The sequence below is a fragment of the Garra rufa genome, chromosome 10 (assembly GCF_049309525.1).
Source record: "Garra rufa chromosome 10, GarRuf1.0, whole genome shotgun sequence".
In the NCBI taxonomy this organism is placed as follows: domain Eukaryota; kingdom Metazoa; phylum Chordata; class Actinopteri; order Cypriniformes; family Cyprinidae; genus Garra; species Garra rufa.
Genome location: NC_133370.1, coordinates 14,827,692 through 14,840,954, shown reverse-complemented (window position 1 = coordinate 14,840,954; position 13,263 = coordinate 14,827,692). Strand labels below are relative to the sequence as shown.

Sequence of the window (13,263 nt, the reverse complement as noted above, 5' to 3'; positions counted from 1 at the left end):
CTGACTCACCCACTACATGCGGAATCGGAGTAGACTTGAGAGGCTGGACTTTCTCTAAATGTAACGGAAACCATCACAGGTGACGACAGCGGTGTCCCGGGTGCGATCAAATACTAATCCATTTACTAGGAGCGGATATATTTACTGACTGCATTGTCAACTTAAATAATCACTGCAACAGTTTTGACGTCACACCACTTTACCCTGCGTAAAGCACACAGGAATGGAGACACTGAAAAATAATTTGTCACTGACTATGTGTGACACGATTAGATAAGTGAATGACAACTGTAAACACTGTTATGGTAGACTGATACTCAGTCAAAAAAATGCTTTTCAGATCATAATGTATACCTATGCTCTAAATCCATTTGGTATTAGATGTACAGAGATATTAAACATACAGTAATGAATGAGGCACAGATTCACACAGTATGGGCAATGGTGGTGCTAATTATCAGGTAAAAAAGTCTTCCCCAATTCTATGAAAAGAGGATTAAGTCTTCTGGACAATTAGCACATCCTCTGCAGGCACAATGTGGTGTTGTTATCCATTGCAATTTGGCCTGATGAGTTTTTAAGAGTTAGGGTACACAAGCCTGTCCCGTTTAGTGACATTGTTGGCATTATGAGATGGAGATGTGCAGTCAGGAGATGTGCAGACACGCGATAGTCTCTTTTAACTCAGACACACAACTATTATAGATCAACTAAATTCAGCGGTGTGCGTGGTTCAGAGGTGTTTTAATACTGGGAGGAGTATTAAATGGATTAATGCTGGCCTAACCTCAACAAAAAGTGCAATAGGCGAAACAAAACTGAAATAAAATCAGAGGACAGAAAACCAAAAAAAATCACACTTTAATATGATTTACGACTAAATTATTTACATTAAATCACAGTAAATCTGTTAAATTCTTTATGCTTGTTTATCTATTTGATCAAACAATGGTGTAAGTCAGCCAGGTGTATAAATGGCTTAAGAGATTAATATCTGGATTTCATATTACCACATCCTAATTCAACACAAAAGCTTTCAGTGCTGCTAAAACCAATAATGATAATCTACCCAAAGGTATTAGTATAATTTTCTTAGCGCATGTAATCTTATTGGCAGTTGAAATCTGTTTTTTGGGATATTTGTGGATATCTATTCACCTTGTCTCCTCACAGCAATATTTGGAAAGAGTAATAAGCTAAATGCTTGTCATATATAAGATGTCTGGTGATCATATGGTTACTAGTACCAATCACCTCGTATACTTTCTGAGCAGCATTTTTAATTCATTAATTAATCAATTCAATAATTTGTCAGACTGGTGTTTTAAAATCTGCCAAACCAATCTGCTCTAACAAAACAGGGCCTTGAGTTCTGATAGAAGCAACAGAGTGTTTACATGACACGCCAACAATCGGCCATATTGGCAGCACTGAATGTAAGCAATGCCACTGAACCAAACAAAACTTGCATATGTTGCTGATTATTGCTGCTGAAAATGGTCACTTAATGTCATGTTTTGGGCTCTACTAATCGGACCGGGAGTGCAAAAAAATGGAGGAACCATTGTTTGGCCAAACTGAACCAGGATTTCCAGGGCAAGAATCTTGACAACATTGATGTTTGTTCTTATCATTTTCAGCCATGTAGGTGAAATATCAGGCTAATATCTTAATTAATACTGCTTGTACATATCTTTACCACCTATTAACTTTAGTTGGTCAAAATATTGTGCCCTTTTCTACTTACTAAGTCCTTTTCTATATGATTTATCAGCTTCAACACATTTTTCTGTGGTTTACACAGCATAAATTAACATAACAACGTATTCACTAGTACATTAACCGTGCAGTACATTGCTGTTGTTTACATCTGAACATCTCCAATATAGCCAGGCATCCAGGTAACTGACTTATCAAATGTGTTACGAAATTACTTTTGAAAAAACTTAAAACAGACCCTCACAAATAATTAATAAAAGTCATTTTGCAATAATATAGACCTAGAATATAGAATTCTAAAATACAGAATAATAAAAATGCTTTTTAAGGTGGCTCATAATCTTAATAAAGATGTTACAAAGACGTTTGCCTAGATTTTTACTAAGACGTCAAATGACCCTGAATTGAATTTACCGAATGACACATAGACTTGTGGCAATTATTAATGGCTGTTATTGTTATGTAAGGGCAATAAATCATTAAAAATCTCTCATGTGTGTCATATTACCTGATGTCCTGTCTTCCCTGAAATAATTTTGTAAATAAACGCGTAGACATTCAATCAAAAGACTTATCCAGCACCTAAAAGAGCATTTCATTTAGGACAATATTAATAAAATGAGACCAACACAGACAATTGTAGTAAACTACATGAATAGGGACATCATGAACGAAGAGGAGAGCACCCTCCCCTGGCAAGTTTGAAATAAACAGCTAAACCAAGTGCATAAGACATTTTATGAAACCCAGTTAGGTGTTTTAAAACTGAAGATTAATGGCATATTGACAGATCAATTGATATTGACAATATGTAGGATGGCTTAATCACATAGCCCATTAGAGCTGTTCATATGACTATCAGAGCTTTGGGTTCCCTTTAATTTTCCTATGGGTTTTTATGATGGTGGTATTTATAAGTTAAATCAATATATCACATACAAACAAATCTCAAACGTGAATTTTGAAATTTTTGTTTCTACGTAATGAGATGATAACACAAGGACAAGTTAATATGTCGTTGTAGTCTGAGGGAACTCATGGCAAAAGTCTTTTGGACTGGACTGGCCCTAAACTTTCGAAATGTAATATAGAAATTTTAATTTATTCGCATTCCGTTTATATGCCTAATGCCAGGATTGTAGCGGATACATAGTGAGGAAAATGTAGGAGCACGTTTCTTCTGAAAAAAAGAAATCCATTCTTTCATCAAAAGCTTTCCAACACGCCTCCTTCCTTCAAAACAATCGTGCTCTCAGTCAAAAGCACAACTCCCTACTCAGCATTTCAACAGAATCGTAATCACCTGTGAGGGAGGTGGAATCATATGTTTGTATTAGATTCCATTGGCCGCCGTAGATTTTGTGCGCAGCCGCGTAGTGGCCGCCTGTAATGAGCCAGTCCAGTGCTGCTGGTCTGCTGCGAGGGGACAAACTTTCCGCAAGTACAGTGTTAGTTTAGTTGGCTTGGAAAACTGTTTACAATTCTGGTCTTGTTCACTACATTGTGTTGTAGTATCAGTGGCGGTTCTACACGGAGGCCAAGGGAGGCCCGTGCCCCTGTAGACATGTCCTTGGCCACCCCTGTGGCCCCCCCGTACTGACCAAATAAAATAAAATAAATTAATTATGGTTTTACACACGAGCGCCAAAAGCGGAACTAATGCGACGCATCGTTCTACTTAAATGGGTAAATAAGAGCGGCGCACACAAACACTGCAGCAACAATTAGAACTACTCTCGGATAGAGGAGCTACGATTTATTTCTCCTGTTGCAAGAGTCGAAAGTAAGCAAAACAATTTCATTTCGTGAGTGACTTGTTGTTCTTGCACAAAACCGTGTTACTTTTGTTTTTCACACTGATAATTAAATCAAGTTTGTAAATGGCTTTGTAAAATCTTTGTTAACGTTAGTTAATAAAAATATACAGCTGTTCATTGTGATCAAGTGCCGGTTTAGTTCTGCTGAAACTCTACACCTCTGAGAACTCTCTCATTAAAACAAAGAAAGTGTAGACATGATGTAAATAAGAGATTAATTGTACCGTGTAAATGTGATTTCATTACCTTTTATTAACTTTGAGAGATTGCGATGAACTACAGTAATGTATGAGTGACAGCTTTCCAGTGATTGTAAGGGGAGCGCGCACTTTTAAGACTATAATTAATTCAGAATTTGAATTCATTTATTCATGGATTCACTCTCTGATAACGCAACATCGCCGTTGCTATCGTGCAGCACATAGGCTACTACATCAGTTACACAAACTAAGAGAAGGTAAAGCAGGTGCTTACTCATCAAAATATGTCTAAACAGCCGCACTGCACGTGTCCACACGCGCCCGTGAGTAAACATTATTTTTTTCTTTCACCATGCAGCAAACGTAAAAAATAATTAAACCGTTTAACTTATAGTACTTCTTACTGTCGATTAACAGTGAACGGTCAATATGAGCATCCCTAAAATGTTTGTATGATTTTAAAGTAAAATAAAGTTTATAATCTTTAAATATCACTTGTTGTCATTTTTTAATGTGCCCCTCTGGTTAAACACTGGCCCCTCCTTGGCCCCCCTAGTCAAATTTGTCTAGAACCGCCACTGTGTAGTATAAACGAGGAAGGACAAAATGTTAAATACTGTTACAGAACGCTACGACGCGTTTTTTAAGCAGAAAAATGTGTTAACGGATTTTCTAGCGGTTTTGGAGGAAAAAACGGGAGTTCAGAAACAGTACATTGCAACAGGTACGTGGTTCTAACATTTCGTTTGAAAGCTGCTTTAATTATTTAGTCAGGATTATAAATCGTAAATTATGCATTGAAACTGTGGCTATCAGCTGTCAAATTAGTTCTTTGTAAACATTACCATCGAATATTGATTTTCTTAGGCAAAGTATGAGTTTATTTTTTTAACACGTGACTTAAGTTACAGCCACCCATATGTAAAGCCTTGCTGAATGTTGCAAATGAGTGCAAAGGGCTCTAGGAGTCATACTGATAAGACCAGTGAAGTCCGAGTCATTTCTCTGAATCGATTCTTTTAAAACTGCTGGTTCGGAACAAAACAACAATTGGGCGGATTCTGACTTAAGCTAATATTAGCCTACTACGCGTTCTCCGATATACTTTGTTCTAAGAAGTTCAGTTGTACAGAAATATTGTTGTTTTGGTGGTTTTTGGTTAAGATTTTATCAAGAGAGAGTTCATGGTTCACTGAAATGAATTGTTGATTCTAGAACCACTTAAGTTGATTCAGTTTGTTTCGTTGAATAGTCCGTTCGTTAAATGGTGCGTTTCAAAAAAGCATCGTTAGATAACTATGGTCGTTCTATTTAACTCTTTTGGTAACGACAGAACTTGAGACCGCAGTTACTTTTGGGAAGCGCACCGCACCCAGAGACGGTTTTAAGAATCGGTTCACCCGATTCACCAAAGAGCTTCGAATTATTAAAAAGGAGTCACTAATCATTACTTTGCTTTGCCTGTGTGACAAGAACAGATGCCGTACGAACAGTTTTCTCCCTGAGGGCTATCTGTCACTTCCCCGTTGCATTTACATCTGTTTATCTGGTATTCTTTGTTTTAAAACCAAAAACACATGCTGGTTTGAGAAGCATCAAGCAAATGATCCAACAAGTCAAGTGCCATTGTCAGGTGCGTTATTGGGTCCAACTGTGCAACTGCATCGACTGGTTCCCTGAAGTGTCTAATGTGTGGTGTAGCTATTTCTTGTAAGATCTCTCAGGGTCTAATTTCTTCTACCAATAGCCGCTCCCAAAGGGTTATTTTTAAACATGTAGTGTCCTCAAGTATCTGCAGAATTGCAGTGGCTAGACTACACAAATAAGAAAACCTGCCTTATGTTCATATATAAACAAACATTGTTTGTGCTTCTTCCATCCTGTTAGGTGTCAACTCTAACACCAAATACAAGTGCTTGCACTTCTTCATTTGAATAATGGCAGTGATCATGTGTCTCTGTTTGTTCTGCAGGTGCAGTAACTATTGTGGCACTCTATCTGTTATTTGGATATGGTGCCTCCCTCCTCTGCAACTTGATTGGTTTTGTATACCCAGCGTATGCCTCGTAAGTATGCGTGATATGTCAAACTTCACAATTGTCTAGTATGCATCTGGTGCAGATGCCAGACCTGGAAAAGCCCACATATATATTTTTGCACAGCATTTAGGAAGCACAATAATGAGAGCACCCCACATTGACAGGCCTGTTTTCACATGTCATTCTGTTCCTCATGCAGCATCAAAGCCATTGAGAGTAACAATAAAGAAGATGACACCAAATGGCTAACCTACTGGGTGGTTTATGGACTCTTCAGTGTGTCTGAATTTTTCTCTGATATCTTCCTCTTTTGGTTTCCCTTTTACTATGCTGGGAAGGTAAGGTTTTAGTATCAAAATATATTTAATTTATGCTTCTAATGTGTATTTGGATGTTTTTGAGAGAGTTTAGAAACCATCCACCTTGTTGTATATTAGCTTGCTGTAGGGGGACTGTAAATGTATTGGTATGTAGGTCATGCTGAGAGGTTTTGCATAGTGTATATTTAGTATGCCTGACTAACTGCCAACTCGACCAACAGCCTCATTTCAATTTTGATCCTTGTTCTAAATTTGACTGAATGCTTTATAGCCAATTTATACAAATGAGGTAGCAGCTGACTAAGATGAGCTGAGATCTTAAATGATATGCATGCCTTATTTCCAATTTCAGTTGCCTAATTAAAAATCATTCTTAATTAGATGTTTACTATGGCATGATACGTCCGTTGAATTTGGAGAGTTTGATGTGGATGTGCTTAGAATAGATGTTAAAGCATGTATTGATTAGTTTGACATGAGGTAGGTGAATTGTATGTCAAGGCCAAGCGATTGTTTGAGCACTAAACTGTAAATAATCAGGGGCAGAATTCACAAAAATATTCTTAAGAAAGAGATCAAGACATTTTTTAGGTAAATTCCAAGATGCTTGCAAGAATGTTCTTTCTCAAGAAAGAATTTCTCAAGAAAATTTCTCAAGAAGTTCTCAAATATTTTCCTAAGAACATATTTCTCTTTTTTTTTTTTCTTCTCCTAAAGAAAATTGTTTTATCTGATAAATTGTTGTTGGTCAAAGTTGAGTGTGTGTGTGTGTACTGTTACAGTGAATGCGGGCTGTATATGTATAGTCTGATGAATGTTGCAGAAAATTGTTGTATTTATAGGCTAAGATTAAAGTGATAATTCACCAAAAAATGAAATTTTTCAATTACTCACATTTGACCTTTGTTCATCTTCGGAACACAAATGATGACATTTTTGATCAAATCCAAGAGCTTTCTCACCATGATCAAGTTCTATAAAAGCAGTAAGGACATTGTTAAAATGGTCCATGTGACATCAGTGGTTTAACTGTAATTTTACAAACCTATATGAATATTTTTGTGCGCAAAGAACATTTGTGCATAGCCTCACCTTTGCGTCATTATAGAGAAGAATTGTTGAATAAAGTCATTGGTGTCACTTCAGAGAACTCATGCATATCCCTAGAAGAAGTAACAAGCATTATAGCGTTATGTTGTGATGCTCAATTACAATTAATATAAAATAACCCAATCAATTTATAAAATATCTTCCCAAGTTATCCTTTTTTATATTTACAGTGATTTTAAAGAAGATTCTTTACAAGAATCACAATTTTCCTTAGTTTTTGGCTTAAGAACAAAAAAAAGAGATCATTCTTTAGTAGTATGTTGGGGAATACAAGAATTTTCAAAACCAGGAAAGAAATGGCAGTTAAGAAGTGTTTGTAAACCTAGAATGTGGTTAACATTTCAAACTACACTTTTTAATTCTTTTTTTTTTACTCAATTATTTTGTAAGATGAATTTGAATGCTGTATTCTTTAACTCAAAGTTTTAATATTACCACATTTTAGAGCATTTCAACTCTGATATTATACATATACACTACTGTTCAAAAGTTTGGATTTGATGTTTTTGATAGAAGCATCTTATGCTCATCAAGGGTGTTTTACTAATTCTTTTTATTTATTAAAATTACACTTAGAGTAAAAATTACAAATAGAGTAAAAATGTGAAATGTGAAATATTACAATTTAAATTATTTTCTATTTCAATATATTTTTAAAAAGTAATTTATTCCTTTGGTGGCAACGCTGAACTTTCAGCAGCCCTTACTCCAGTCTTCACATCATCCTGTTTTGGTGTTCAAGTAACATTTTTTTATTATTATTATAAAAATTAAAATGAGTCCTGCTGCTTAATAGTTTTTGGAAACTGTGATATGTATTTTTTCAGGTGAGGAATGGAGAGGTAAAGCATTTGAAATATTTTTATTGTCTTTACTCTCACTGTTGATCATTGTAATGTACATTCATCAAACTTTAAAAAGATAGTTCACCAAAAAATGAAAATTATGTCATTAATTATGCACTCTCATGTCATTTCAAACCAGTAAGTCCTTCGTTCACCACCAGAACACAAATTAAGATATTTTTGATGAAATCTGAGAGCTTTCTGACCCGCAATACAACTGACACGTTCAAGTTCCAGAAAGGTAGTAAGGACATTGTTAAAGTTTCATAACATTGTGGTTTAACCACTGATGTCACATGAACTATTTCAACAATGTCCTTACTGCCTTTCTGGACCTTGAACGTGTCAGTTGCATTGCGGTTCAGAAAGCTCTCGGATTTCATCAAAATATCTTTTTACCTTTCTGGGCCTGAATGTGGCATGTGTAAGTTGCGTTGCTGTCTATGCAGGGTCAGAAAACCCTCGGATTTCAAAAAGATATCAAAAATATCTAAACTTGTGTTGCGAAGATGATCAAAGGTCTTACAGGTTTGGAACAACATGAGGGTAAATAATTAATGAGAAAATTTTTCATTTTGGGGTGAACTAACCTTTTAAGGCAACAAAAAGTACAATTAAAGCATAATATCTTTTGAGAACAATGCCAGCAAATGTGAAGTTGACATATGTATTTCAGTGCCTGTTTCTGCTGTGGTGCATGGCTCCAGTCTCATGGAATGGCTCTCAGATCATATACACACGTGTGGTGAGACCATTCTTCCTCAAACATGAAGCAACATTCGACAACGTAGTCAGTGACTTGAGTGGAAAGGCCAAGAGTGCGGCACAGGAAGGTAAAGCATAACATCCTGTCATTAGAAATCCATCATCAGTTCACTTTCAGGCTCTTATTACATTAGTGGTTGTCTTATTTACTGTGATACTTTATTAATTTAGTTTTGCAATGATGTCTGCATGATCCAACTTTAGTTCTGTTTTCCTCTGCCTTTCTCCAACAGGTTTCACATTGCTGAACAGTGATAAGAATAAATGATTTGAAGGTGGCGATATGAGGAATCATTTTACCAGGAGCCTTGTGTTTACATTTGCCTTTTTATTTTTTGACTAGCATATTGTTTAAGTCACTAACCCCACTGAAAATATTCATCTTAACTGCATCTGAGCCAGGCAGCACAATCACCCAAAAATGTTACTTAAATGTTTTTGAACTTCTCAAATGGTCCACAGATGTTCTTGGGATACTGTTTAATTTAATTTCACATTTCTGTTTTGTGTTCATCCTATACTTTAGCACTTTAACCAATTTAAGAAAATGTTGAAGTCACTGTATTTTAATAAATAAAACTGGAAAGATCTGTGCCTTAATATGAAACCTGTTCTCCAAATTTGTATTAATAGTTTATTTTTGGCAAATTACTTGGAACTTTAAGATGTTTCTGTTGTGTCTCAGGAAACGTTAAACAGGCGTATCTTTATCATTTTGTCTCTTTTAGTGTATTGATATGTGATGGTGAATTTAAGGGTCTGAAACTTATGTGTCAGTGCTTGTCCATGCGTTATATCTCCCTTTCTGTAATGTGCTTTTAGGCTTGATCAGATCACTAATGCTGAGCTACAGGTATTTTAATTTGTGACTTTGAACTTCAGACTTTGAAGGATATGTTTTGATCAGAGTCTTTTAGATAGCCTATTTATGGCTTTAGTGATGTAAGTAGTGTACGTCTCGCCCAACTTGCTGAATTTCCTGGGTTTGAGGGCTCACCTTGTTTTCATACCATTTGCTTCAGAAGTTAGATGTTGGAGCTGGGATTGACATAAAATCCAAGTTACTAGTGTTCCAGTACACAAGTCGGAAAAACCAAGATGGACGCATCTATTGTTAGTAGTGCCTGTCAATAAAAACACACAAAAAGTGCAGATATTATTGATTTGACACAGATATACAGAAGTGCAAATAAAAAACATAGTGCCGTGCAAAAGTATTCATACCCCTTTGTCTTTTTTTCACGTTTTATGTTGCTGCCTTATGTTAAACTGCTTTTTCCACATCAATCTACACTCCATACACTATAATGACAAAGAAAAAAAAAAAAAAAAAAAAAATTATTCTATTGCATAATTATACATACCCTTATCTGGGACACTTTAGTTCAGAAGCATTCATATTGCTTGTAGATGTTATTAAACTGGAGTTAACCTGTGGCAAATTTAATTAAAAAGGTATAATTTGGAAAGGCACACATGTTTGATATGCAAAATGCATATCGGAGCAAAAAACAAGCCCTGATGTCAAAAAACTGCCTGCAGAGCTCAGAAACAGGGTTGCATCAAGCCACACATCTGGGAAAGAAAAAATTCTTCTGCATTGAAGGTTCACAAATGCATGTAGTCTCCGTTACCCTTAATGGAAGAAGTTTGAAACAACAGGACTCTTCCCAGAGCTGGCTTCCTGGCCAAACTGAGCAATTAATGGAGAAGAGCTTTGGTTAGACTGGTGACCAAGAACCTGATGGTCACTCTAGTTGAACTCCATAATCATGTATGGAGAAACCTACAGAAGAACAAACGTCACTGCAACACTTCACCAATCTGGGCTTTATGGCATAGCCAAAATCAATCCTCTCCTCAGTGAAGACCAGCATCGTGTTTAAAGGAAATCAGGCACTGCTCATCATCTGCAGGGTACCATCCCAAAAGTAAAGTGTGCTGGTAGCAGCCTCATGCTGTGGGGTTGTTTTTCAGTGGCAGGGACTGAGGAACTAGAGTAGAAGAAAAGCTCAATGCACCAAATGATTAAAAATAGCCTTAAAGAAAACCTAGTCTGGAGCATTCAGAACCACAGACTGGGCAGAAGGTTCATCTTCCAACAGGACAATAACCCTAAGCACACAGCAAGAGATAGACAACTCTGTGAATGTCCTTGAGTGGCCGAGCCACACCCTGGGCTTGAACCCAATCAAACTTTTCTGGAGAACCGGAAAGCGTGTGTCTGCCCCATCCAAGCTGACAGAGCTTGAGAGGTAAAGAGGTTTGTAGAAGAATGGCAGATAATTGCCAAATGCAGATGTGCAATACCCAAAAAAGACTTGAGGCTTAAAATGCGCTTGAGGCAAGTACTGAGTTACTTGAATACTTATGCAATGTACTTTTAGTGTTTTTATTTTTTTAAACACATTTACAAAGTTGTAACAAGTTTTTGCTTCGTCATTATGGTGTATGGAGTGTAGACTGATGTGGGAAAAAAGTAATTTAAAGCAGTTTAACACAAGGCAGCAGCATTAAAACAAGTGAAAAAAAGATACTACTTACTGTTTCACTTACTGTTGATGCACTGAGCAGTCATTTTGGATTCTTAAGTCTGTGTAAAACTGCTTCTAAACACATAATACATTTTAGAAATGTATTGCTGAAAACACGACTGTGAACCATATAGTACTGAATTGTGGCGTTAGACCATTAAACAGTTTATTACCATTTTTAATGTTTAGCCTGAAATAATTAATGTTAGGCCTGAAATCATGTCTCAATGACACAATGGAGCCACTGAGCATGGGTTCTCCCCTAACACTATAATAGAGCACAATAGCATCAGTGGTTTGCCTGCTCGATTGCAAGTTACTGTCATTACTGTTAGTTATAACAAACTACAGTTTTATAGCTAGCTGTGCCTTCATCATGTAAATGCATGTAAGGCTGTGTAAATGCTAGAGGTAGCATCTATTCAGGTTGTAGCAGTGTTTGACAGTTGTGAGAGGTAGCAGCTTTCCTGTGAGTGGGCATGCCCCCAGCATTTGAGAGCTGTTTTCCAATACACAGTGTTTCTGTTTATGGACAGCTACAGTAAGAATTTGATTATGACTAGAGTTGTTTTGACTAAACACCACAGACACATTTTAGCTTCACATGATCCTTGCTTTTTTATAACTTCACATGGTCCTTGTTTTTTAAATCTCCAGTTTTAGCCTTGCTATGAATAACTCTGTATTAGCAGTGCAATATTAAACAGAGTTAGGGTATCAAAACACTACATGGGTATTAGAAAACACAGTATAATATTTCCTTTTGGCTGTTAAGCTGTTATGCAACAAAGCTGTTATGTTAATCAGTTTTTTCTAGGGTAGACAGAGAAATATGAAGCCATTTTACACCCTTTCAGTATGCTGAACTCGAGAAGACTAATTATACCTCCTCAGGCTGCAAGTTTCTGTAAAAAAAACAGGCCATTGCTTTATGAGTCATTCTTTATAACAGGACATTTTGGAAGCGGTAATCAATAGATAATATGTGTACTTTTGCTCTTTTTACAGCACCTGTGACTCACATTCAGCAAAAAAACTGCATTGTCATAGTTGTGAATGATTAATGTCAATAAGATTTTACTTTGTGACATTTGTGAATCCTTAATTGTCTGCAGTCTTGAAATGATTTAAGTAACTTATTGAGGATCTCATTAAAACAAACCACAAACAAACTTTGGTGTTGATGTCTATATTATAATTTTTTTTTTTTTATATTTAAATTTTATGTAATTTGAGTGGTTCAATTGAAATGTTCTGAGGAAACAACTTTGAATCCATGCAATTTTAAATTCAAGACACAGCAATGCTGGAAATACAATTTTTTCATACTGAAAAGAGGTACCAAACAGGGGGGTTACTCTTTCAAAAGGTACTAAAACAGTTGAGGTCAAAAGTTAACATACACATTGTTTACACACAGTTTAATTTATAAAAATGCCCCTGTTCAAAAGTTTACATACACTTGATTCTTAATACTGTGTTGTTACCTGAACGATCCACAGCTGTGCTTTTTTTTGTTTAGTGATAGTTGTTCATGAGTCCCTTGCTTGCTCCAAACACTTAAACTGCCTGCTGTTATTCATAAAAATCCTTCAGGTCCCACAATTTCTTTTATTGTGTTTCCTTCGGGAGCAATAGTTGTCAGTGTGAAAAGATAGACCTCAAAATCGTACAGCAATTGTTGGAAAAGGGTTCAAATACAATAAAACAGTGAAAAAACAAAGAATCTGTGGGACCTGAAAGATTTTTCTGAAGAACAGTGGGCAGTTTAACTGTTCAGGACAAACAAGGGACTTATGAACAACTATCACTAAACAAAAAAACACAGCTGTGGATTATTCAGGTAGCAACACAGTATTAAAAATCAAGCATATGTAAACTTTTGAACGGGGTCTTTTTTATAAATTCAAGTAT

The 13,263-nt window shown here is 36.1% G+C and overlaps 1 protein-coding gene across 1 annotated transcript; it reads left to right on the top strand.

Annotated features, from left to right (window-relative positions):
* The first annotated feature begins 3,177 nt into the window (after window positions 1-3,177).
* Window positions 3,178-9,423, top strand: LOC141344750 (receptor expression-enhancing protein 6). Its single transcript, XM_073849644.1, has 5 exons — window positions 3,178-4,460; window positions 5,709-5,802; window positions 5,975-6,113; window positions 8,727-8,883; window positions 9,049-9,423. The coding sequence occupies exons 1-5, from the start codon at window positions 4,343-4,345 to the stop codon at window positions 9,081-9,083; spliced, it is 543 nt and encodes a 180-aa protein (XP_073705745.1). The 5' UTR covers window positions 3,178-4,342; the 3' UTR covers window positions 9,084-9,423.
* The last annotated feature ends 3,840 nt before the right edge of the window (window positions 9,424-13,263 follow it).